Source organism: Trachemys scripta, chromosome 14 (genome assembly GCF_013100865.1).
Source record: "Trachemys scripta elegans isolate TJP31775 chromosome 14, CAS_Tse_1.0, whole genome shotgun sequence".
Classification (NCBI taxonomy): Eukaryota; Metazoa; Chordata; order Testudines; family Emydidae; genus Trachemys; species Trachemys scripta.
The window spans coordinates 24,276,518-24,304,475 of NC_048311.1; the positions used below are offsets into that span (position 1 = coordinate 24,276,518).

Sequence of the window (27,958 nt, forward strand, 5' to 3'; positions counted from 1 at the left end):
TTGTTTTTTAAATTAAGGATAAATAGGTTGTATCTTTGCAATATCCACTTGTGTGCCATTGCTTTGAAAGTGTCCTCCAGCCACAAGTGGGGAGGTCATTTAAAAAGCTGGTAAGTTAATACTGGTCTTTCAACAGATCCTTACTGCTCAGTGCCTAGATACGAAGCTGACTAGCACCTGATCAATGCATAAGTTAGGCAGACAGTGAGAGACATGGGCATTTCCAACATTAGATTCCGTGGAACACATCAGTGTTGACAAAAAGAATAAACATTTAAAGGTTCTGTAGGCCAGATCCTCAGCTGCTATAAATTAGTGTATTTCCATTGACTTCCATGGAACTATGACGACTTGCACTAACGATCTGGCCCTGCATGTGTCTATACTGATTTTTATTGCTTCTTGATTACTTCTCTCTTTCTACTCACTCCTATCACTGAAGTGGTGTCAGTTCTTAGCTTTTTAGGGTGATTGAAAATAAAACTACACTATGCTTCCAGGATGGGAAATCACTATGCAGGGTACAGTGATGCACAGCAAAACTCAGGATGCTGTTGAGAGCTTGATATCAGTTTCTAATAGAAATGGATACAGCTACTCATTTGGGCTTTTTTCAACCTAAGAAAAGAGGACGAAAAGAAAAAAAAAATTCACTGGCTAAGACAGTTAGGAACTCTATTTCTTAACTCCACTGATGACCCTGTACAGATCCCAAGGTGTAGCTGCACTACTTATTTTAACTGATTTACAGTGGATACGGTGAATTTAGAGGTATCAGGTCCTTGTGGATCTCCCAGAGTTCACAACAGAGGAACTGGGGGCTCAATTATTTCTTGAAAGGATCATACATCATTTGGGAGTTTAACAACAGGAAGACACCTGCCTGCATAAATCTGCAGCCTCCTCTTGGCCATCAAAGAGAATTTTGCAGAGAAGTTATCTTTTTGACTCTTGATTTAAAAAAAAATAATAAAATAAAATATCTTCGCAACAGTCACCCTCCATGAACTGTAGACAAGCCCAGAGCTTGTTGCAGTTCCTTTGCTGTGGAATGCAGGGGCAGCAGTAGAACCGCCTTAAAAATCAGGCAACAATCCTGTGTTCTTTCTTCTTTTTGAAGATGCTTGTTAATGAAACTTTTCAAAAGACGAAAGGGAGGATAAAAGGGCAGGGCAGTGGGTGGGTGCGTGGGAACGCAGATCAGAAAAGACAGACGGTTTCTTTAATTCTTTCCCTCCCTCATATTTCCTTTAAAAGGATTCATTGGGAATGTTTAAAGCTCACAACTGAGACTTTTCATTTAGGTACAACAGTTAATGCAGCTATGAGTATGTGTAGGTTGTGAGAAGGGGCCTATACCAGCCATCTGTTGGCCATGTGGTTGGGCGCAAATGGGGTGATGAGCCAGAATTTGGTGCTGTGTTGGTCTTATCTTGACTTCCTGCCGCATTTGCTGAGTGGTCAGACTCATTCTTTAAAAATAAAGTTCCTTATTGTATGATTCTGACACAAAGTTTCTGGCTTCCAAAGGGAGAGTGTGTTCATTGAGTCACAACAGCACAATGAAGGGACAATTTTTGTTTTTGGGGAGAAATCCAAGATCACAGAATATCCCCTGGGAATAGCCCCATGAAGGTGGGCAGGTGAGGAGAGAAGGATTCTGCTGGGGTAATGGGGGCGAAGAGGGTTGCAACCTGGTGCTTTGTTCCATGGTGACTGACACTGCAATTTGCATAACACGAGCCACGCAGTGTAAAACTTCCATTATACTCTACGGGACAGTTTTGGAGCCTGAAAATCCATCCTGTCCCGCAGGGTGAATTCCATGGACCAAAAATGAGTCCCTATAAACAGATACTAAATTCCTGCAGGACAGCTGGGAACTCCCCAGGTTCCATATTTAGAGTGACTGGAGTGTGATATTAGACCAAAAATAATTCCCGCCTAATTAGGAAATACCAGATTCACCATACTGGATAGATGTAACAAATCTTATCCTGCCTCCATCAGTGGCCAGTTCCAGTTATTTCAAAGGGAGGCAATGCTGTATCTGAGGGAAAACTACTGTTGTAAAGTTCCAAATGTCATGTTCTCCTTGCCAGCTATATTCCATGTTCATGTATAACCATTCTTTCAGGGTGGGGTGTTAAAGCATCTTAAATTAAAGAAATTAAAACAGAGATGAAGTTATAAAACATCCCTGTATACAGACTGGATGACTCCAGGGACTGTATACAAACACTTTCATCTCAAGGTCAGTGGCATAAATCTGGTCCTGGCTTGTATTGACTGAAGTCCTCCTATATATAACAGCTGTTCGGCATCAGTGGAAACACTTCAAGATAGAAATTGATCATCCTGTTTTGAGTGAGATCTTTATCCACTGTTTTGTTTGTCAAGAGCTACACACACTCAAATGTCTCCATATTGCAATCAGTGTTGTTCCTAAAATATGCTGATGGTCTCTATCTAATTTCTAGTGGGCAGGTGTCTACATCACAAAAACAAGGACCTCAGTGGATACTAGGTAATTTTCAAGCACACACATACACACAAAAAGTCCAAATCCCTAAAGGAAGAGCTGAAAAATCTAACTGATCAACACTAATCATGCCCTCCAGGAAATTAATCTTAAACTTGTCAATATGAGACACTGTTACATTTTCTAAATTGAAAAATAACTTCCTACTTCCAAAATAATGACTTCCTCCCTCATATATCTTTAGATATCTGTAGATATCAATATATTCATAGGACTTTATATAGGACAATGACAAGATGCAATTGAAGTGGTATGTGGAGATCATCCAAATGATATTCCTTCTTACCAAAAGGCAGTATAAAAAAAAGCTAACATCACCGCTTGACCAAAATTTACAGAATTGTAGAGAGAATATTAGATATAGTGTTTTTTTTTAAATTATCTGAGGCTCTGGCCAAGCGGATAAGTGTTTGAGACTAACTAGGCATAATTTTATCTGAAAGAACTGAATACCTAATTATCCTGAGAGAGAGCAAATTCTTTACACAAGACATTAGGGCTCATATTATTAGTGTCTCAGTTACAAAAAAATGATGATATATGAAGGATGATATATGAAGCAATTGGAAAAAAAAAGAAGAGCCAGAAAAAATAATGAGAAATACATTATGAGCCTGATCTAAAATCCATTGAAGCCAATTGAAATCTCTCCAGCGATTTCAATGGGCTTTGGATCAGGGCCTTTTATGATTATGATTTTCTTTCAGTGAGGCAGGATGGTCTAGTGATTAGAATGCTATCCTAAGGCCTGGGCTCAATTCCCTGCTCCACCCCAGGCTTTTTGTGTGACTCGTAGTGTAGACCAGGGCTTAGTATCTCTGTGTGCCTTAGTTCCTCATCTGTAAATTGGGGATAATAGCCTTTCCCTGCACTCAGAGGTATTGTGGGGGAGGTTGGGAGGTGTTCAAGTACTATGATAATGGGGCCAGATAAACACCTCAGGTAGATAGATAGTCCAGTGTTAGAGGCATAGCTATCAAGGCCTGATTGCAAATAGTTAACCAGTGTAAGGATTTAAAGGGTCTGGACTTCTATGGAGATACTGGAGTGATTTCCTTTTTCTTACATAATCAAACAATCATATTAGAGGAAATGGGTTCTCAGTGATGATTGGCGAACTGGTAGGACTGTGAGATCAGAAACTCTTTTTGATGTTTATCTGGTTTATTTATTTATTTATTTGAACAATTATTTACCTCAACCACCAGAAAGGCACTTTGGAGAAAAGTTAGTTAAAGATCAGGGGGTAGCCGTGTTAGTCTGTATCTGCAAAAACAACAAGGAGTGGGTTTTTTACCCACAAAAGCTTATGCCCAAATAAATCTGTTAGTCTTTAAGGTGCCACCGGACTCCTTGTTGTTAAAGATTGTTACAGACACCCTTCAATTAAGGATTGAGAAAATTTACAGCCAACATTGGTGGGCTTCCAAAGATATCTCTAGCTAACCTAGGCAAAACAAGAATTGCTAAGTAAATCAGAAGGGGGAAAAAAATCTTAAAATACCCTTTAAGTACATCTTTCTACATCTTAAAGAATATTTATTTAAAAAAAAATCCAATTTTTATTTTACTTTGCAAGTCATCTTTAAAAATAGACCTATTTAGATAGTAAGCTCTTACTAATTAAACTCCAAGTTTTTAAAAAACAGTTGCCTCAATATCAGATGGTCAGAAACCACCTCCTTTCCCCCCTCATAAATAACAAACTATATGGAGGAGGATGAAACAGAAACTGATAGGACAGGAAATTACAGAACAAAAATTGAGATGGCTAGGACATACATGAGGGAAAGATAACGTGAGGTCACAGGCATTGGAGTGGAAGTCCCAGGGCAAGAGCCACCGAGGTATACCAAGGATAAAGTGGAAAAACACAATAGAAGCAGAATGGAAAGCTATCAAAATGACATGGGAAGAAGCTAAGACTGCAGCAGTAGACTGGCAAAGATGAAAGGCAGTGGTGAAGCCCCTATGTTCCACATGGTAGAGAGAAAATATTCCTGTACAAGACAACTCATAACTGTCATCCACCACTAGCATGTTGGTAGACTTTGACAGCAAGGTAGTCATCAACATAGGCTTTGCACCCTACATCTAAACAGAGCTGACTTTATACTGACTTGTTAGATACACGCTTTACCACAACAACAGACCAATGAGTTTGGCTCCATGTGACTGCTGCGAGACTTGAATCCAAGACCTTTAGGGTTGAAGTGTAGAGCCTTAACCACTTAGCCATCCAGGGTGGTAAAATGCTTCATCAATCCTGAGTGCCTAGAACCAGCATCACAGCCAAACACCAAGTGCTGTGAAAAACTATCATTCTTCTTTGAGGGATGGTCCCTATTGTATTCCACTGAGGGTTATGTGCAGGTGCCTGGAGCTGGAGCATTTGAAAGTAGTACTGTTCAGTGGTCCGTGTGTACATCCTGCACCACCTTGTGGTTTTGCCTGAGTTGATAAAGGGCACGGCAGGCTGCTGGCATCTCCAGTTTCTTCTCACCGCTGCATGGTCCGAGTCAGAGCATTCTACTTCATTGAAAGGATCACACATGTGGGACGCCTTCTCAAACAGCATGGACTTGCTCTGCCTGCATCTACCAAACAGCTTACTTGCATTCCCAGAGTTCAATTCATTCACTCAAGAAGTTCTGGACATCCTAAAAGAGTCCATGACTTGTGAATCCAACCCTTCGTGGCTTGTAAAAGAGCATCATATGAATAATGTGTGTCACTCCTGGCCAAAATAGCCAACGCCTCATTCAGAGAAGGAATCTTCCCTTGCTCCTTCAAACATGCGGTAGTCCAACATTGTAGAAAACTACCCTGGATTCTTCAGTCCTAGCCAACTGTCACCCTATGTCAAATCTCTCATTCCTGAGCCAGCTCACACAGAAGCTAGCCAAAGGCAGACTACAAGCCCATCTAACTGAAGCCCATATTTTAGACTCAGGACAATCAGGATTTAGACCAGGACATGGAACTAAAACTGCTTTAGTGGCACTGATGGCTGATTTCCTGCTATCAATGGATAAAGGACAGACGTTCATTCTCATCCTGATGGACCTCTCTGCAACGTTCGACACTGTTGACCAAGAGATACTGCTGTCTTGTCTGAGAGAGGTGGCAGGAGACCAGGTAATGTGCTAAAAAAATTGGAGTCCTTCCAAGAGGATGCATCTAAAGATTAATGATGGGAAACTGCTCCTGCACCACTAGACCCCTCACTTGTGGTGTTTCACATGGGTTAATTCTCTCGCTGGTCTTTTTCAGCATCTACATGGAACTGTAAAGTGAATTAGTCAAATGACATGGACTCGAGTGCCAGCAATATGCAGATAACACACAACTCTACTTATCCTTCATAAACATATGGCCACACCACTACCGCCAAGATGGATCTTGGACGAGATCAGCTCATGGATGAAGAAGAGCTGGCTGAAGCTGAACCTGAGCAAAACAGAGGTGATTCTGGTGGGTTGAGCAAAGCATTCTGAGGAGTTTGCAGCCAGGATGCAGTCTCTTTTGATTGAAGGTTCATAGGAGGTGGAGAAAGCAACTAGGGAAGAAGCTGTTCTAGACTTGATTCTGACAAATAGGGAAGAACTGGTTGACAATTGGAAGGTGGAAGGCAGCTTGGGTGAAGGCAATCATGATTCTAAGCAATGGTAGGAGGGAAAACAGCAGAATAAAGACAATGGACTTCAAAAAGGCAGACTTTAGCAAACTCCGAGAATTGGTAGGAAAGATCCCATGAGAGGAGGTGTCTAAGGGAAAAGAGAGCTCAGGAGAGTTGGTAGTTTTTTAAAGAGGCAGTATTAAAGATTATTATTAAGAGCATAAAATCAAACTATCCCAGTGCATAGGAAAGACAGGAAGTATGGTAAGAGACGATCCTGGCTTAATCTGGAGATCTTCAATGACATGAAACTCAAAAAAAAAGTCATACAAAAATTGGAAATTAGGTCAAATTATGAAGGATGAATTTAAAAAATAAACAACACACGCATGTAGGGACAAAAATTAGAAAGACCAAGGCACAAATGAGATTAACCTAGCTCAGGACATAAAAGGTAACAAGAAATCATTTTACAAATACATTGGAAGCAAGAGGAAGACCAAGGACAGTGTAGGCCTATTACTCAGTGAGGAGGAAAAAACAATATCAGAAAACACAGCAATGGCTGAACTGTTAAATATTTTTTTTCTTCAGTTTTCATCAAAAAGGTTAGCAGTGATTGGATGGTGACTCGATAGCAAACATCAGTGTAAATGGAGTAGGATCTGAAGCTAAAATAGGGAAAGAACACGTTAAGAATTACTTAGACAAGTGAAATATCTTTAATTCAGCAGGGCCTGATAAAATACATCCTAGAATACTTAAGGAACTGGCTGAAGAGATCCGTGAGCCATTAGTGATTATCTCTGAGAACTTGTGCAGGATGGAGAACTGGAAAAGGGTAAATACAGTACCTATCAACAAAAAGGGGAACATGGACAACCCAGGGAATTATAGACCAGTCAGGTTAACTTCTGTATCTGGAAAGAAAATGGAGCAAATAATCAAAAAATTTGTGAGCACCTAGAAGATAAGAAGGTGATAAGTAACAATTCACATAGATTTGTCAAGTACAAATCACGTCAAACCAACCTAATATCCTTCTTTGACAGGGTAACAATTCTTGTAAATAGGGAGGAAGCAGTAGGTAGCAGTAGATGCGATACATCTTGGCTTTAGTGTGGCTTCTGATACAGTCTCACATGACCTTCTCATAAGCAAACTAGGGAAATATAGCCTAGATGAACCTAATAGAAGGTGGGTACACAACTGGTTGGAAAACTGTACTCAGAGTAGTTGTCAATGGTTCACAGTCAAGTTGGAAGGGCATATCAAGTGGGGGTAGGGATCTGTCCTGGGTCCAGTTCTATTCAATATCTTCATAGATGACTTGGATAATGGCATAGAGAGTATACCTATAAAGTTTGTGAACAACAGGATTAGAAGTCAAAATGATCTTGACACACTGGAGAAATGGTCTGAAATGAATTGGATGACATTCATTAAGGACAAATGCAAAGTACTGCACTTAGGAAGGAATAGTCAACTGCACAAATGCAAAATGGGAAATGATTGCCTATGTAGGAGTGCTGCAGAAAAGGAATCTGGGCATTATAGTGGCTCACGAACTATGAGTCAAAATGTTAATACTGTTACAAAAAAAAGCAAACAACATTCTGGGATGTTTTAGCAGGGATGTTGTAAGCAAGGCAGGAGACTTAATTCTTCCACCCTACTCAGCACTGATAAGGCCTCAACTGGAGTACTGTGTCGAGTTTGGGGCGCCACGCTTTGGGAAAGATGTGAACAAACTGGATAAAGTCCAAAGGAGAACAACAAAAAGTATTAAAGATCTAGAAAACATGACCTCTGATTTGGGGGTGGGGGAGAAAGGTTTGCTTAGTCTGGAGCTCTCAGATCTCAGTGTGGCAAGTAATGCTTCTTACTATCTTTGGTTGGCTAGGACACACTGTGCGATCCTGGTGGATGAAGACCTGGCCTCATTTATTCATGCCTTCATTTCTTCTTGGCTGGATTACAGCAATGAAATATACCTGCGGGTGAAACCATCAGTATTCCAGAAACTCCAGCTAGTACAAAAGGCTGCAGCTTGTCTCCTCAATAACACTGGCTAACAAAAGCACATCACATCTGTCCTCTACTCGCTGCACTGGCATCCCACAGAATTTTGAATCAAGTTCAAGGTCATTATCTTCAAAGTGCTCCATGGTCTGGGTCCAGAATTCCTAAAAGACTATTTAAAACACTGGAACAAAGATGATGGTCAACAACTTCATTCCTCTGGGACAATGGAACTATCAATGATAAGAGAAGGCTCATCTGTGTAGGAGACAGAACCTTCTCTGGGGGTGGTCTGAGACTCTGGAATGAACGCCCCTTCCTCTCCCCAGGAACTAAGACTATCACAAACCTCACCACTTTCCCCTCCAAATGCAAGGTGCACTTCTTTGATCTTGCCTTCTCTAATATAAACACTTAAAAGGTATATTGAACGCACGCACAAAAAAAGCCACCCCCACCCATATCAAAACAAGACACACCACTGCACAGGATGAGAGAACGCACTACATGACGGATGTGTAGTCAAGTTGCCTAATGCGCTATTGAAAGCTGCTCAGATACTACAGTGATGAGCGTAGTATAAAATAGAGCAGAATCTGCTCTTAAAAACTGTCAATGATGGGAATTCCACAACCTCCCGATATAACCTGTTACAGTGCTTATCTATCCTTATAGTTAGAATGTTTTTCCTAATACCTAATATAAGTCATCTTTCCTTGCAAACTAAGCCAAATATTTCTTGTCCTACCCTCTGTGGACATGGAGAAAATTGATCATTGTCCTTTTTATAACAAAATCATTTATTTGGTGGGTTGGCGGTAAGATCTGCATTCCCAAATTTGTATATTTATTATATTTGGATACAGATTAAGTAATCTTGATATTTGCTTCCGAGAAAGAGAGAGTGAGCATGTATGCAGGGAGAGGAGGAGATAAACCTGGGCTGTTTGTATTCAGAGTCTTTGCACAAAGTACAGCCTTAACATCTAGGTATTAAATAATTCAGTAAAATATTATTATTGGAGTGAGTTTAACAAAGGCATGATGTTCTGTTTCTAATACCTTGGTGTACAGTCTGCTTTAACTATGTAATCCCAGATGAATGCAGCAGCACTTAAATGAACACTATAAATGTACATTTCCCCATTCTATTTAGAAACATAACAGCTGAGGCATTTATTAGCAAAATTTTAACTCTATTTGCAGATTCTTAAATAGAATATTAGAGAAACCAAATTTTAATTTTCATGTCTATAATTTGTTAATATAATTACTCTAGTATACGATTAGGTACTTTGAGATCTTTCAGTGTTAATTAAAAAGCTAATAACTTGAAAAGCTATAAATACTGAAGGAGAAGGGCTAATGCCCAAGGCAGTCAATCCTTTATTTGTCACTTACTAAAGATCCTTTTACTGGAAGGCTATGTTTTATATTGACGTTGTGATGCCTCTCCTCACTGCTACCTGGTAGAGGATAATACCTCATACAAGCAAAACACTTAAGCATGTGCTTAACTGCAAATGCTTTGCTGAACTGGGAATTTAAAAAAGACTTTACAAGACACAATTTTGGCATATTAAATTCCCTCTTTTCATCAACCTCACTCTATATTTTCTCTCCTCCTCCCCTCATGCCAACTACCACAGCCATTCCCCATCCTGACTACATAATGGTATTTGCAGTAAAGTGTACTGGCTTTTTTCTGCCGCCTAACCAAACATATCCACATTGCCATTGGGGAGTTGCTGAAGACTGTTGGTTGGGAATCCTGAGAGCTCCCTGTTGAAAATCTGCTACCATACTGAAGGGACAAGTTGGGGTCACGCACCCGGCTATGATGCAGTTTCCACCTTTGCCCGAGATTATGTATCCTTGCAGTTCATACAAATACTGCTTAAGAGCAATATGTTTTATTTTCCAATTGACATGACTGTACCAAATGGACAAGTGCCCTGGAGAAGGATATATCCAGAGTTCTTTACAGCATCTGCATGTCAACACTCACCTTCTGCTAGTTAAACTATTATACTACCGCAGTCCTCAAACCTTCCTGTATGTTATGCCCTGTAGGGTGAATTCCTGCAGGAGGGGTTGAATGTCAAGGCTGCAGGACTGTTGGTATAGCTTTCAGGTACAAACATTTTCAGCAAATGCACTTACCAGCAGTTTGTTTGGTAGTGGCTATGAGTAGAAGTGGATGAAATATTTTAAATTGACAACATTTTGTTATTCAAAATTAAAAAGGGGAGGGAAATGTTGATGAATTCTTTCCCTGAATTTCCCCCTCTTTTTCAACTAATTGGTTGAACATTTTCAAAATGTGAAATTTCAAACTTTGAAAAAAACAAATCAGGATAAATTCTCCCCAAAATGTTCCCATTATTAGTAGTAGTATTTTGGACCAATGCTAATAATGAGAAAGAGGGAACGTTGTTTAAGTGGGAAAATAAAATAATAAATCTCCAGCCTCTTCCTGCTCCTCATTGGGGTCCTGATCGAGCAAAGCACTTACATGTATGCTTAGCTTTAAGCACTTGAGTAATCCCATTGACTTCAATGGAATTGTTCATGTGCTTAATGGTTAGCATGGGCTTCCGGACCAGGGTCAGGGAGCACATCCTGACGCACAGGCTAACAGGGAAGAATATTTGGGATATGGGTATTACATCTTGGAGTAATAGAACCAGTGCCCTAGCTAAGAGCTCCATCTGCATAGAATATACAAACTTTGCCAAGCTGGGGGGGAAGGATAGCTCAGTGGTTTGAGCACTGGTCTGTTAAACCCAGGGTTGTGAGTTCAATCTTTGAGGGGGCCATTTAGGGAACTGGGGTAAAAATCTGTCTGGGGATTGGCCCTGCTTTGAGCAGGGGGTTGGACTAGATGACCTCCTGAGGTCCCTTCCAACCCTAATATTCAAAAGACATGTATAGGTATACACTGTTTCCACCAATACTTATTCATTAGAAACATAAGCCTACAAATAGAAGAAAATATTTTATTTAAATACTCTGGGCCTGATTCTGAGCTCAGTCAAAACAGTGTAGATCCACTGGCTTTAATGGCATTACTCCTGATTTACAATGATATAAATAAAAAAAGATTCCGCTCCATCTGTTGAATGCTATTTGTGGTGGTGGTTGTTTTAAATTTTCTAAAATAAGACAACTTGCTTAACATACAGAAAACAGACTGGTAATTTAGTTATGCTAATGTCTGCATGAATGAATGAGACCGCCTAATTTCAGAGGGGAAGAAAAACAATTTGTATTTTGAATTGCAATCAAAAGGTAACAAGCACCATGCCAGATTAAAAATAATAACAACAATAAAAATAAATAAATGGGATTCCATTAAAGCCAGTTTGAAAAAAAAGACATCTGAACTGTTAAATGACATTATCTCGTACTAAGGAAAATGTAAAATAGCATACCTGAGCATCATCTCAGCACTCAGCGCTTTACCTTAAGGAAACCGTTTATTCCTCCTGGCATTTTTGAGGAGTAACTTGATGATGAGTCTCCTAAAAGGCACTCAGAGGAACACTGGTTTCTACAGTCTGTTCAGATTGTTTAAAGTTTGTCAAACTCCAATTGCATGTGAAGTATACATTGTGAGTAATGGAGTTCAACTGCTATTTACATATGGGCAAGGCTGGACAGACATTACATGCTGCCGTTTATTGCATTGCATTATGCATGAGATGATTTTGCAAGCAGGTACATAAACACAACCGGGGTGGGGGGAGGGGAGAAAAAACACAAGAAAGCAATTTCTTTTATTGTACAACAGTTAGGAATAATTTGGAAAACTTTCAAACATCTATGTTGGCGGATTCTTGGAGCTGCAATGCTGAAATGAGTTATTTACTGCATCATTTAGAACTTGCTAGCGTTATTGTGGATCTAACGTTCTCTCCTGTGGAACTAGCTTATGGCCAAGACAGAGAAACTGAACAGTATTTTCTGTTTGCACTGTTGTTGTAGCTGTGTTGATCCCAGGATATTAAAGAGAGAAGGTGAGTGAGCTAATATCTTTATTATTGGGCCAACTTCTGTTGGTGAAAGAGACAAGTTTTTGAACTTACTTAGAACTCTTCTTTAGGTCTGGGAAATGGACTCAGAATATCAAATATCAAAGCTAAATACAAGGTGGAATAGATTGTGCAACATAAGTAGTTAGTACCAGTCAAGGTGAAGTGGGTAGTTAACACCTCTGCCGTCACAGTGGGGGGGAAAAGGTGGTTATCAGGTTACAGATTGTTGTAATAAACCATAAATCCCAAGTCTCTACTGAGTCCATGATTTTTAGTGTCTAGCAAAGTTATCATTTTAAGCTCCCAGACTCATCTTTTGAAGGTGTTAGGCAGGAATTTAGGGACTAGTGTAATTAACGGCTCATCGGTGTGTGTAAGGATGGTCCACAGGCTGGCCCTTGAGTAGGATTAGTTTAAAAGTAAAATACTATTCAAAGTGAGTAAGGGTAGCAGAATCTAACCCTTTGTCAATAATACATGTTACCTCTCTGAAGCTGTAAAACAAGTGAAGTGGAGAACATGGATGAAAACCTGTGCTTTGTCATAATGTCTAAGATATTTTCACTGATAAATGAGCAGTGCTCTAAAACCGAAGTGCAGAGGACATATCACAATGACACACTGGAGTAACCATGAAACACTGTTTTGAATTATATCCAAACTGTAAACTTAACAGAACTGATACAAAACTTTAGCGTCTATGGAGGAAATAAATTCAGAGCTCTATTTGTTCTGTCAAAATGTGCATCCCAGCTAACAAAAGGTGCCAGATCAATGGCACTTGAGATGTTTCAGAGTGGTAGCCATGTTAGTCTGTCTCAGCAAAAACAACGAGGAGTCCTTGTGGCACCTTAGGCTTGGTCTACACTACCCCCCTAATTCGAACTAAGGTACGCAACTTCAGCTACGTGAATAACGTAGCTGAAGTTCGAAGTACCTTAGTTCGAATTAGTTCGAACTTACCTTGGTCCACACTCGGCAGGCAGGCTCCCCCGTCGACTCCGCGGTACTCCTCTCGGCGAGCTGGAGTACCGCAGTCGACGGCGAGCACTTCCGGGTTCGACTTATCACGTCCAGACTAGACGCGATAAGTCGAACCCAGAAGTTCGATTTCCAGCCGTCGAACTACCGAGTAAGTGTAGCCAAGGCCTTAGAGACAAACAAATTTATTTGGGCATAAGCACTTGAGATGGCAGTACTGAAATATATCTGCAGAACAAGGAACTAAGATATCACAGAGTACTTCTTGGCTGAAAAAAAGAGAGAGATGTCTGGGTAACTGCAGACACTAGAGAGTGACGTGCACAAAACGTGAGCAGGTGTGACACTATATTCACAAGAGGGCAGTAGTGAACATAGGCAGTAGCCGCAATGTTACATTTATTCTGCATGAAGCCTCAGAGTTCATTATGATAGAATTTCTAACCACAAAATGAATTAGGCCCAAATAAATTATTGTTTGAATTAGCAGTATCCACTCTCTATGATTTTTGGATTAGTAACATTAATTTTAAATACTACTTTCTGCTCATAGATACATAATAATAAAAACTGATAGTGCTTCATTAAAACATTGAGTAGAAAATAGATTGCTTTCATTTTTGTAACTCATTGTAATGTGTGACTTTCAGTGGGTTTACTCGTCTTTATCTTCTCTTTTATAATGGTCCAGATAATTATTTTGTTTTTTTATTACTTCATAAGGTGAACAAAAGATTTTCAATTGCTCAGAAAGCCACAGCATAGCTGCATTAAAAATCTATGGGTTTGGCAATGATTCCATTTCCCTGTGGAATGTTAGATGGGACACACTTTCCTCTAATATAGTAGCCCCCATCTGTGCTGCTATAATTAAGGATCAATAATTGTTTCCATTATCAACCCTATTTTCAGAGACTGGTAACTAGGATTCCAATCCTGCAAGGAGATTGTGGGGGCAGATCCCTGAATCCACACAGCTCCAATGAAATAATGAATGCAAAATATTATCATCATCATTAGTAGCATTATCATGATTCATCTTATCACCATGGTTTTGGCATGAAGGATTGATTGTCTGTCTGTATTAATGTTTGGTGTCGTAAATGCAGCTTTTCGCTCAGTTCTTTGATCATATTGATTGTTGTTTGCCGCTACAAACTGCATCTAACTAAAGAAATGTGGGACTCTGTTTATATTCTGTAATAGTAAAGAGTCTCCTTCTGACAGATGGCATGTTATGCCATCACAGTAGCGCATTATTTGTACTCTCTGATGACTGCAAGTTTGCAGAGGATGTTACTCCTGCCATTCGTGGTGAGATTTTTTTTTAAAAGACATTTGTATTGACAAATCATAGATGGCTGGAGAGCTCACATTTGAGGTGGGCTAGACAAGTAATAAAAATAGGGGACGAACGACCCAGCAAAGAAAGCATAGGAGGCAGCAGTCAGGAAGAAAAGACATGGAAGACCGAGGATATGATGGAAAGAGTCTGTCAAGAGAAGTTGGAAGAAAACAGGACTGGAACCCCAAGAGCTACAAACCCATGCCATGGACCGTAACAAAGAAGAATCGTGGACAGCTCCGATCATGTGTAAACTGGAAAAGGAATCAAGAAGCGAAGTGTTGGCAAATCAACTAGAGAGTGTTTGAAGAAGGTATTGGGGTTTAAGGTGGTGTTGGGTCCACTGCACTATTTTGGGGACATGTACTCTGAGAATCCTTTGCAGAACGTATACTTGTAGATAAATTAAACACGGAAGAAGAAACATAGCTTCCCACCCTTCTCAGGAGATGAGACACGGCTTCCTTCCTCGTGCATCTTTTTAATCTACCTGTTATGTGCTGTTGCAACCCAGGCTGCCTGCTTCTTGGAGATGATCGATCTCTTTTCAAACATTTTTGTACAGAGCCCAGCACAATATGGTCTTGATCACTGACTCTGGTGCTTAGAAACTACCCTGATATAAATAATTATCAGTAAGTAATGTCTGTGGGAAGCAATCTCCCAATGACCTTGATCTTGCATTTGGCTGTGAAATTGCCTTTATAAAATACCAAGTTGTGACTCCAAGGACTTGAAAAAACAGAAGAAATTTTACAGTAAATCAAAATGGCCAGTGTGTTAAAATGTCAACTTTCCTCTCTTGGGTCCTGATTCAAGAAAGCACATGCATCTGCTTAGGTCTCACTGATTTCAGGACAACTTAAGTATGTTTAAAATTATGCACATGCTTTAGTGTTTTCTTGAATAGGGGACTCCGTCACTTGGGAAGAAGATTATTTTACTTCTTGTTTTTCAATGACTGTTGAATTGATCACTGTATTGGTTTACCCCCTGATTTTTCCTGCCTACAGCTGATAGTCTTAGAAGCTTGAAGCAACCACATGGCAATCAAAAGATTTAATATTTGCCAAGGTTCAAGAAATGCAACCTCAAACTGACAATAAGCACAATAGTGTTTTAAAAACTATGCTCATTATCAATGATATATTTGCACAAATTTTCTCTTGTATACAAAACCATGGCTGCATTTAGATAGCAACTTGATGTGTGAGCAGCAAGCCACTCTTGGGCATGAGTTATGGTGTAATAATTCACACTTTGTGCATTGTTGGAATGAGGCTGAAGGCCGAGTGCTGTTAAATGCAGCAGGTGTGAATTACTGCACTACAGCTCACAGGCTGGAGTGTCTGACTGGGATTATAAAATAGCCTTATGCAAATATACTTCAAGAGTAACAGCACAAATGACCAGGAATAATTGGGGGCAGCTTCTGAAATTTGTCACAGCTCCATAATGGAGAATTTAAAGCAGCTAAGGATTTGGTCCATGATTTCTAAAGTTATTTATTATTACATGCCAAAATTTTAAATTTAATGAAAAAAAATCAAATACAAATATCTCTGAAATAGGGTTTTTTAGTCAGTTTCCTTCTCCATTAGGCATTAGATCTGCCTCTCAGGATCTACAGATGAACTCCCACTGGGCTCATCAGGATGGGTTCACAGCCCAAGCCCCAACAGGAACAGTGTCCTCCTGGGTCCCCCTAGTTCTCTGAGCCCCAAATGTCCATGGGAATCCCAGACTGATGCTTGCTTGAGTTAGGTTATTAGTATTACCCTATTTTACAGAATGGGGGAAGCTGATGCATAGAGTCAACATGTACAAAAGCAGCCTCTGATTTTGCATGCCTAACACCCTTGACCTGATTTTCAAAATGGTGGTGAACCAATCACTGAAACAGATACCATGAGGTGCTGCAGGTGGTCATTGACTCTGAAAACCAGGAGCATATTGTTTTGCATTATTCAACATTTCAAATCTGTGATTTAATGGCCAGTATATAATTTGAAAATTGAACCAACCTTCTTTGGAAGGAGACATGGTAATAGATCCATGCACATCCTTATTGTTATAAACCCGTTTCAATTACCAACAGATGATAAGGGCTCCCAATAGAGAGTGGCCAGTGGTTACCTTAGAAAAGGGGAAACTCCTGAGTGTTCACTATCAAAGTGCGGCTGGGAAATAAGATCACTTCTTATGAAGCACTAAATCAGCTTCAGATCGGATGGATGTGCTGGGGAAGCAGAGAACCTGGTGTGATCAAATGAACTGAACAGCTGCTAGGTGCCAATTTACAACAATGCTATAAACAGCTGATTTCATGTTTTTTTTTTTTTTTCCTTTTAGGAGATTAGTATTTAAGATGCAACTGGATATTTAATGTTCTCCAGAACACTCCCTTGAAAAAAGACCTAGGAGCTGAAATGTTGAGAATATACCTCTAAACAATGCATTATTTATGAGCTTATTTTCTAGTCTTTTTAAAAAGTTGTACAACTTATGCATTGCAGATTTTATAAAGAAATGAGTACATAACATCCTGTTGTCCATTTCCGTAGTCATCATATGGCCCAATCCTGGAAAATGATAGCACCCTTGACTTCCATTGTAGTCAGATTGTTTGTTCATGACAGAAAAGCTAAATCCCCATTTCAAACAGTATATAGCTCACAATTGTTTTATTGTATTTACTTGGCTAGGATTTTTCACAGGAGCCTAAGAAAGTTAGGGATTTAGATTCCATTGAAATTCCCTAGGATTGAGCATCTAACTCACTCCTTTGCGCATCCCATCCTTTCTGGACAGGACTCAAACAAGCCTAAGAACCAAAAAGGAGCTGACTTTAGCTTATTGTTTTTCAGGGCTATGGCAGTATCTGTATTAAACTTAGTCATATCCTACTACAGGGATGATACTAATTAAGGCTCAGGGCCTGCAAATGCTTATGCAATTTAGGACTGAGTGAGGTTTCTCATGCACATGTAATAGAATGTACGGCCTCTGGAAACATCAGATGGATAAAAGTTGTAGGCTGTCCAACAGTGAATGTCAAATTCCCCAGACAGAAGCTTGTCTGAATTCAGCTTTCTCTGTGAGATTCTAAAAAGATCTCCAAACATAAAAAAAGAAAAGTCACTTGCCACGAGGACTGGTTTCATAATGTCCTTATTGCCCTTTGGTAGGGTACTACTTCAGCAGGTCTTGACCTCTGGATCTGACAGCTGAGTTTCTGCTAAGACTAACATTAAGAAAGACAACATTGGCATGGAAGGCTGAATAACAATTTAAAAGCAGGACTCCCCTTTACCCCGTAATATTGCTGCTCTGCTCATCCTCCGTCTTATCTAGCAACAGAGCTGGCGAACGTCTCACAAAAATCCTACAAAGCAAATTGGTGCAGTCTTGCCACACTACTCTGTTCATCAAGTAGGCGTTTTCGATGGTATGTAATTTACCTCCTTAACCGAGGACTAGCTCTGTCCATACGTGATATAATTTTGCCATAACATTTTTTTTTGTTGTTGAATTAATCTGAAACCACAATCAGAGGCATGGGGATTTTGTCAAGCACCCATAAATAAATGCAATGGTAATCATGTGGCTATGTCCCGGCGCAACGAGTTGGAAGTTAATGGATGTTCTACTACAGGCAATTACAATATAACTGTATTGGTGTAATGGCTGGAAAATACTTTTCCTGGGGAAAAGGGAACTTCCAAAACTCCATTATTTTACTCTGAGGCGTCTCAGATTTTTTCAACCCTTCATTCTGAATAGTTTCAGAACACTCCACACCTCAAAGTATGGCCCTAGTGTCCCAAACCCAATCCACACAAGCTTTTTTTGCATTGGCTTTAGTTACTGGCCCAAACAAATTAAAATATGGGCTATTGTGGGGGGAGGGGGGATCATTAAGTTCTGATGATCTTAGTTATACTTAGTATTGTCATAATCACTTTAGATTACCAGTCCAAAAAATTTTGAATAAATATTTGAAAAAACCCTTAAAAATTAGTTACATGTAAAGGCATAAACTTAAAAAACCAAACCTACCTACTTAGCTGTAGACATTTATACCAGGTTTATTGCTGTAGTATCTGAAAACAATGAAGTCCATCCTGAGTGCCTGAATCAACCTGTTAACATGAATCAAATCTCTTCAAACAAATCAGGCTGTTGAAATGTTTTCTGTGTAACCAGAGCCTGGTGATTAATTATTTAGAGAAACCTTTAGATGACTGAATAACGTGATACAAATGTTGAGATTAAAAATAGCTGCTTCTATTCTTTTTTGTTATTCAAATGATATTAAATTCTTCTTCTCTGGTGGGCAAAATGTATCCACTGCAAATATTTTTCCTTTGCTAATCCATGTGCTTTTCAAGAGGGGTGCAACAGACATTTAAGGCTCTGTCTACACTACAAAGATAAATCGACCTATGTTAGGTTGTCTTACAGCCACCATATTAATTACTGCAGTGGCTGATGTCCACTTTGCCCTCCTGTCAATAGTGTGTCTCCTCACTAGGAGTGCTTCCACCAACCGAAGAGGGGCAGTGTGGGGAACTGAAAGCCAGGGCCGTTAGCTCCATGCAGCTCTCTACCGGGAGCCCAGCTGCCCCTTGGAGCTTTTCTTGCCTTCAACCTCCCAGCTGGGAGCAGCGGGGCAACCACCCAGGGGAGATCTGCAGCTGGAGTCCAGTCAGCTGCTGTGCTCCTGAGGGGGAGCTGGGACCCTGTGGGAGAGCAGGGCTCACTCCGGACAGTGGGGAGCCTGGGTGGCAGCCCGACTTGGAGTGGGGCCCAGGCAGCAGCCCATGAGCCGGCTTTCTTGACAAGGATGACAGCTAACAGCCGCTGTAAGGAATGCAGTGTTTACACAGACACTGCATCACCCTAACTACACCACCATAAGCCCTACGCCTCTCATTGAGATGGCTTTATGATGTTGGCACAGTAGGGGAGTTACATAGGCAGGAGGAGCATTTCAGCGTGTACGCCTCCGCTGTTTTGTCAACAAAAGCTGACATTTGTCAACAAAACTGTGTAGTGTAGACAAGGCCTAAGACTGTCTTTGAAGCAATAACAGTGTTTTCATACTTATATTTGAACAATACAAGGTGGCAGTTTTTATCTTTTGCTTTGGTGGTTTTCACGGTCTGAGGGAAAATGCCTTGTTGAATTTCTGCACTTAAGCGTCACCACGCTAAACTGTGATAGCAGTCACATTAGCTACCCCTGTGACTGATCTCATTCGACATGATGTGTCACCGCACGGATGCACTAGCCTGGAAATTCAAGCAGGACTTTGGAAGGGTGGAAGCGGCTGTTGTTCCCATCACCCTCCTATTTAAAAAAAAAAATCACCGAGCAAAGAAAGGTCAAGACTACACCCAGGAAACGTCGGCGATGTTAGGAAACGTGGGAGATGTTTGGCAACTCCTTTTATTCCCACATTCAGGCCATCGCTATGAAAGAAGATTAGATGGGGGATGAAGCTGAAATGTTTCAGGGGTAGGATCTGAGCGATTTCCAGTAGGACTGTGGCTTCTCCCTCGCTTCTGAATAGTTGACCCTTGCTCTCCTCCCTGCCACTACCACCTCCAGGCTGTCCCCGACTAGCTCTGTTAACTGCGGGGCTCCGCACTCCTCCCGCTCCATGCCCGAGAAGAGACGGTGCTGGAGGCTTGGCAGCTGTGCGGGACCTGGGGCCCCACCAGCCTGACGTCCCGGCCCCAGCTCATTGTGACGCCGGGCGCTACCCAGCCGGGGCCGGTCGGGCGGCTGGGGCGGGCGTGGCCATGCGCTGGCTGGCAGCTCTCAGGCCCCGGGGCGCCTCCTGCCCCCTGGAGCCGCCTCCCTCGGGCTCCCCGCTCCCTCCGGCCGCCCCTTTCTCCCGCTTCCCGTTGCTGCCGGGGATCGGGGCCGCCCCGTCGCCGCAGCGCATGGCCGGCCAGTTCGGGAGCATCCTGGTCGGCTCCTACCTGGAGATCAAGCGCAGCGATGGGCGCATCCACCCGGCGCTGGTCACGGCGCTGCACCGGGACAGCTCCAGCCTCACCGTGGAGTGGGTCGAGCAAGGGGCCAACAAAGGCAAGAGGGTGGAGCTGCAGCTCGCCTTCGCCCTCAACCCCCACCTGGCCCCCGCCGCGCCCTGCTCCGCCCAGGGCGACCAGAGCCTCCCGGCCGAGCCGGCGGCGACGCCCGCCAAGCTGGAGCAGCCCTGCGGGGACGGCGGGGAGCCGGAGCCCGGCCGGCCCCGCGCGGGGCGCTGCAGCCCCGGCAGGAAATCGCCGTGCGTGCGGCAGGTGGAGCGGCTGCAGGAGCTGCGCCAGAAGCGGCGGCTGCAGCAGCGGGAGCTGCGGGAGCAGCGAGCCCAGCAGGCGGCCGGCTCGCCGCACCCCAACTACGACGTGATCTGCATGATCCAGGAGTACCGGGGCCGCCTGCTCGGCGGGGCGCTGGGCGGCCCCGAGCCCGGCCCCCAGCACCGGATCCGCGTCTGCGTCCGCAAGCGGCCGCTCAACCCGCGGGAAGCCGGGCTGCAGGACTTCGACGTGGTGACCGTCCCCTGCCGGGGCGTGGTGGTGGTGCACGAGGCCCGGCAGAGGCTGGACCTCAGCCGCTACCTGGAGAGCCAGACCTTCCGCTTCGACCACGCCTTCGACGAGAGCGCCCCCAACGAGCTGGTGTACAGGAACACGGCCCAGCCGCTGGTGGAGAGCATCTTCCGCCGGGGCATGGCCACCTGCTTCGCCTACGGCCAGACGGGCAGCGGCAAGACCCACACCATGGTGGGAGACCTCTCGGCCAAGGGCCAGGGCTGCCCCAAGGGCATCTACACCTTGGCAGCCCAGGATGTCTTCTGCTGGCTGCAGGAGCCCAGCTACAAGCAACTGGAGCTCCAGGTCTACGGGGCTTTCTTCGAGATCTATGGGGGCAAGGTGTACGACCTGCTCAACTGGAGGAACCGGCTGAAGGTGCTGGAGGACGGCAAGCAGCAGATCCAGGTGGTGGGGCTGCAGGAGGAGGAGGTCAGCTGCGTGGAGGATGTCATGAAGCTCATCGAGATGGGCAACAGGTGCAGGACGTCCGGCCAGACCTCTGCCAACACCCACTCCTCCCGCAGCCATGCCATCTTCCAGATCATCCTCCGGAAGAGAGGGAAGCTGCACGGCAAGTTTTCCCTGATTGACTTGGCTGGGAATGAGAGAGGAGCAGACACGGGCAGTGCAGACAGGCGGACGAGGCTGGAAGGGGCTGAGATTAACAAGAGTCTCCTGGCACTTAAGGAATGCATCAGGGCCCTTGGGCGCAACAAAGCCCATACCCCATTCAGGGCTAGCAAACTCACCCAGGTTTTAAGGGACTCGTTCATAGGGGAGAATTCATGCACCTGCATGATCGCCACCATCTCTCCAGGGATGAGATCCTGTGAGCACACTCTCAATACTCTAAGGTACGCCAACAGGGTGAAGGAACTGATGGTAGATCCTAATTCCCTTGGACAGTCACATTCAATGATCACCCAGTTCCCATATCAGCTGGATGACCTGAAGAAACCATGGACTGTACAGAGCTTGCCTGAGACGGATGAGTTCAAAGTATTTTGTGTACAGAAAGAGGAGGAAGTCTCTCCTCAGTTGTTTACTTTCAATGCCAGAGAGAAAGCCCAGAAGAAAAGAAAAGAGTTGGATGAGAAAGCACTTATAGAGGAGCACCAGGAATCTCTTCGATGGTTGAAAGTATTCCTGGAAGTGGCTGAAGAAATAGATTATGACGTGGATTTTTACGCAGCACAGTTTGAAGCAGTCCTGGGGCAAAAGATTGGCATTCTGACTGAGATCCAAGATAAAGTGAAATCATTCCGGTCAATCCTACGTAAGGAACTACATGGCGGCAACCAGATCAGTGTGAAGAGATCCCGTGTTCTGTAAATTAAGCAGAAAGATTGTAAACTACTGTAAGATGGCAATTGTTATGACACTGTGGCTTTAGCCACCCAACAACTTGATTGCTTAAAGGATACTTAAAAGATGTCTGTGGGAATGTCCTGTTTGTTTTTCTCTTGAACGGCATTTCGGGCTAGCGTGAAAACACTCCTAGGATGTCGCCAGATAGTTTCTCGCTGCAGATAGCTGAACCATGCAAGGTGTAGGGGCTAATCACTAGGGAAAAGCAGGGAACACATAGAAAAGAAATCGAATCTCATGTGTGCAGGCTTTCCTCATATACCTTTAAAATATATATATTTGTACCTTTCTAGGTACTGCCTATTCCCGCATTCTGTCAAGCTGTACCAACTTGAGAACAGATTCCCAGGGAGTTAGGCATTTTGAGTGATTTAAAAAGGTGTTAGAGTGCAAAGCACTGTCGTTTCTATTCTGAGAATGATATTTTTGGGGAATGTAGGTTATTTTGTGCATAGCATAAGCAATAAGCATATAGAATATGCCCCTTCTACTTTTTCTCTCTCAACTGTGTTCTTGTGAGTCATTTAAAAAAATAAAAGAAAAACTTCTTCCTTCCCAGAAATCAGGCCAAGGAACAAGATTCTGTCCTATAGGGAGAAATTCAAAATCAAGTGATGTGCCTTCAAGGGCTAGAGAGGGACGCAGGGGATACAGTGCCCTGTATCAAAGGCCTTGAAGAGAGGCGATTTGCCAGACCAAAGGGCCAGAAAAGCTGCATTCACCAAAGTGCTATCTGATAAGTGCACATTACTGTGCTAAAGCCATAAGATGAAAGATAGCCGTAGATTGTTGCATCATCCCTGATGTGAAACACTACAGACTCTGCTCTTTGTTGGATAGCAATTATGCTAAACCTTCTGGTACTAGAAAAGCAACATCTGAAGAAGTGAGGTTCTTACCCACGAAAGCTTATGCTCCCAATACTTCTGTTAGTCTCAAAGGTGCCTCAGGACCCTCTGTTGCTTTTTACAGATTCAGACTAACACAGCTACCCCTCTGATACTTCTGGTACTAGGGTGACCAGATATCCCAACTTTATAGGGACAATCCCGATATTTGGGGCTGTGTTTTATATACGCGCCTATTACCCCCCACCCCCGTCCCGATTTTTCACACTTCCTGTCTGGTCACCCTATCTAGTACGCATCTACACTTATTATTTATTTTAGAAATGAATTTGGTTAAATTCCTGAGCAATATAGGGCAACAAATAAATATTTGTGAGATTAAAATGTGTAAATAGTACATAATTAATTGATGGCAATCTCTTTTCCTCTTCCTACTTGGCTTTTGATACCATCAACCAGTTTATCCTATTGCGCGTCTGAAGTCCAGGTCCAGAGCCTGTTGAAGTCAATGGAATAACTCCTGTTGACTTCAATGGCCTTTGGAATGGGCTCAGAACTAGAAGCTGGTGTCTGCTAGAAGCTGCGGGAAGCAGTGCGGGCCACAGGGACGTGCGGACCGCCGCTTCCTGCAGCTTCCATTGGCTGGGAACATTGAACCACGGCCACTGGGAGCTGCGGGGGGCCATGCCTCTGGACGGTCAACGTAAACAAAATGTCTCGCGGCCTGCCAGCGGATTACCCTGATGGGCCACATGCCCAAGGTTGCCGACCCATGACCTACATGATAAGGAGTCTCTCTGGATCTCGGCTTGGGAAGTGACTCATGAGCACAGTCTACTGGTTCCTAGGGAACTAGCAAAATAATTAATTGAATGAGAATTTGCCATTAGAATCATTATATAATTTATAAATTCACCTTGTTTCTCCCTTCCTGTAATGTGATTATCTTCTCTTCTATATCATCCTTTGCTTTAGCAAACTTGCTGCATAATCAGAAATCATTCGATCATGTATAGAGGTGAGCAGAACTCATCCCTTATGGTTTCTGGGGCTTTGCCCAAGATTTTTCTTTGGTTTTTCTGTATGTGGATTTGCAACTGCAAATTTCACTTTGTGTTTTGGGTTTGAAACTGTGGATTAAGCAGATTTAAAAAACCAAACACACACAAAACCCCAGCAACAACAAACACACACGTAAATTATTCCGCATTGACTGAAAGTGTTCGCAATTGTGTGTGTGTGTGTGTGTGTGTGTGTGCGTGCGCGCGCCCTAGGGTTGAGTTTGTGATGAACCCGAAAATCAGATGAGTTTTACCTGGTTTTAGGTTTGCAGTGCTCTAATGACCACAAGTATTCATTAAGTGAGGAGCACTTAATGTATTAAGACCAGCCATTTACTTAAACAACTGAAATACTTTGTTGGATGTGTCTTCTGTATAAGCAACCAAAGCTCAAGAGTTGGCCTGCATGGAGCTCATTGTAGGGTCAGAGTCTTTGTCAGCATCTGGCTAACCATAAATTTCTATCAGTGATCGCTTCGCAGATGGAAGCCCTCCTTCTGGGTAAAAGGTCTTCTTTGTCCCTTGTTTCTGACCTTGCTCTAATTGCTTATTTTGTTCCACATGTGGGACAGTGGAGTCATCTTTTACTCCCAAATATCCTTTTATTTCCCACAGCTCTTTCGTCTAATAATCCTGCCTATTAATGTGTGGAATGTTACCAGAATGCATCCCTGTGGTGACTTCGTCTCTTTTGAAATCCTTTTTAATTCTCATGGTTCTGGGTCTCAACTGTTGCAATTTCTTCCTCCCTAGAGGAAGACAGGACAGGTCACGCCATCACCCATCACATTCATCAGCTTTCTGTCCATAGAAGAATTAAATTAAAAATCCTGGTTTTTGAAAGTGTCCATGGCTTTGCTCTGTGACTTTGTATCCACCTACTTCCCCAGCCACACCTAGAGCCTTGGCTTGCTTTCTTGATCTGCCTTTGCCGCTCTATATTTGGGAGTCATTCACTCACCTGTGCAGTCCTGGTCTGGAAATTCTCCCTTTCAGCTGCTCAGTCACCTCCTCTCTTCTGAGCTCCCCCAGCGTGGCCAGCTCTCAAGTCTCTCAATATTTGGTTGTTTTCTTTAATACTGCAGCTCCTGGAGCCATGGTATGTGAAAATCACAGGTTTCAATTTTTTAAGTAACTTTGTAGCCTGCATGGTTGTGGAGAAAAGCATGAAACATCAATGCTTATAAACCAGAAGGTCAATAGAAAAACAAACAAACACATTTTAAATAAATCTCATGATTTGGGGGGGGCTGACTTACGATTTTTGAAGTTGGCAGTACTGCTCTCCTTAGCCCATCCTGTGCTAATTAGTATCTGATTAACTCTGCAAAGTATTGTCTGGGTAAGAATCAAGGGACAGAGGCTACCTGACCCTATGTGCACATTGAGATCAGGAGGAGGCATAAGTAGCCTACTGCTGAGCAGACCAAAGCAAGGGCCCAACAGAATTGCAGCTCTGACATCCTGGGGTGCACAGGAGCTGTTGCTGTTTCTCAGGGAGGAATCAGAGCCACGAATTCACCAGTCCATCCATCTCAAAACACAGGCATTTATAAGTCACTGGTGAGTGTATTACAAGTTCCCTGCTTTGCCCTAGCGGCAGAGGAAACAAATCTGTTACAACCCAGATTCTGTTTTTAGCATTGAAGGTGCAGTTCAGGCTCCAGTGTGTCAGCCAAGGTGGTGACTGTCACACATTGATTAGTGGGCCTGCTTAATCTGCACCCTACAAAGGGTATGCAGCCCCTGTGCACCCAGGAGCTCTGGGAGACAGAGTGCCTCTAGGTGTTGCTACTGAGGCGGTGTGTGTCCTCTGCACTGCACGCAATTTGCTCAGTTTAGCACTAAGACGCTGTGGATTTGTCCCTATGTTCTTTCCTTTTTTACTATCCCAGTATTATATCTCATCACGTTGTTATTATTGTGCTAAAACTTGAGGTCCTTTGTCAGATTTTTCTCTGTTTTTCTGCTCAGGCAAACCCCAAGACAGATGGAACTAATAATAGTTGCAGCCAGTAACATATGTTTAGTAATGCACATCAATATTTTTTACTTTCACAGATGCTAGGATTTTGCATTATAGAGATGTATGATTCTTAAACTAATTTCAACAAAGCCAAGAAAGTGATCTCTATTGGCAATACAATAAAACCACATTTAAATGAATGATTTTTCATAGAGCCTATTTTATATGCTAGAAGGTTATATTTGAAATTCCACTGTACTAACAGGCAATACTGAAAAAAACTCTTAGTACACATTAAATTTCAAATTCTCACATCTCCCACTTAGCATCGTGAGATAACAAACCTTTCTCCAACTGAATCTAAAAATAGGATTTATGAGGTGTTTGTATCTCCTTCGTTTTATTGTCGACAGGAGCATGCGACATCTCAGCGAGAACTTTGAAGGACATTCTATTCTGCAACAATTCACCTTAGAGCGTGCCTCTCATCCTCATTGCTACTAGAAATGTGTGCACAGAAACAATGATTGTATTCCTCAGGGTATTCCTTGAAGATTTCCCTCTTTTTGTGTTTTCACATTTAGAGTTGTTCTGCTGCTGGTGCCCTCCCAATCATTTTCTCATTTCCAGACTACTGTTGTACCCCTTTTAGGAGTTTGATTTGTCTTGTATATCCCCAAGTTTCATCTTACTTAAAAACTACTTGCATACAAAAGTGTCGCAGCACACTACTACTGAAAAATTGCTTACTTTCTTATTTTACCACATCATTATAAAATAAATAAATTGGAATATAAACATTATACTTACATTTCAGTGTATAGTATAGAGAGCAGTATAAACAAGTCGTGTGAAATTTTAGTTTGTACTGACTTGGCTAGTACTTTTTCTGTAGTCAAATAAGCAAATTGATGTCAAATAAGCAAATGTCTAATTGAGAACCACTGGATTAAAGCAGTAACGCAAAAGCCTACCGGTCTGAAGCCTGTAAGACAACAGCTTAGTCAAATTAACTCAAGCTAAGACCTAAAGACTTGACATAAGCAACTAACTAGTAGGAGACCCTATATCACCAGATGTCACAAGATAGAGTGTTGTTGTAAGTAAGTGTTGCTAAACTGCTGACAGGTAACCTAAAGCTGGTATAAAATGGCACCTTGTGATATTTTAAGTTAGAATCTCAGCAGATGTCCAACCCTAAGAATGCTGTGGTAACTAATTGTATGTAGTGTTGTTGTAGCTGAGTTGGTCCCAGGCTATTAGAGAGACAAGGTGGGTGAGGTAATATCTTTTATTGGACCAACTTCTATTGGAGAGAGAGACAAGCTTTCGAGCTTACGCAGAGCTCTTCTTCAGGATGCTTCAGACAAGTTCTAGAGCTTGTTGCTCTCCAATAAATGATATTATCTCCTGGTAACTATACAATAATGAGCTTAAGGTAAAAGGCTGAGCATGAATAGGGTGAGGAAATACAGATGAGGAAAGGGGACTGACACCCCTACTGAATATGTATCAGGCATAGTGGGTGTTAGCATGGCCTATGATAATAGGAGGTGTT

At 42.4% G+C, this 27,958-nt stretch overlaps 1 protein-coding gene across 1 annotated transcript; it reads left to right on the forward strand.

Annotated features, from left to right (window-relative positions):
* The first annotated feature begins 20,497 nt into the window (after positions 1 to 20,497).
* On the forward strand, positions 20,498 to 22,558 carry KIF2B (kinesin family member 2B). The gene has a single exon (XM_034790278.1). It carries the CDS (start codon positions 20,498 to 20,500, stop codon positions 22,487 to 22,489), a length of 1,992 nt encoding a protein of 663 aa, XP_034646169.1. The 3' UTR covers positions 22,490 to 22,558.
* The last annotated feature ends 5,400 nt before the right edge of the window (positions 22,559 to 27,958 follow it).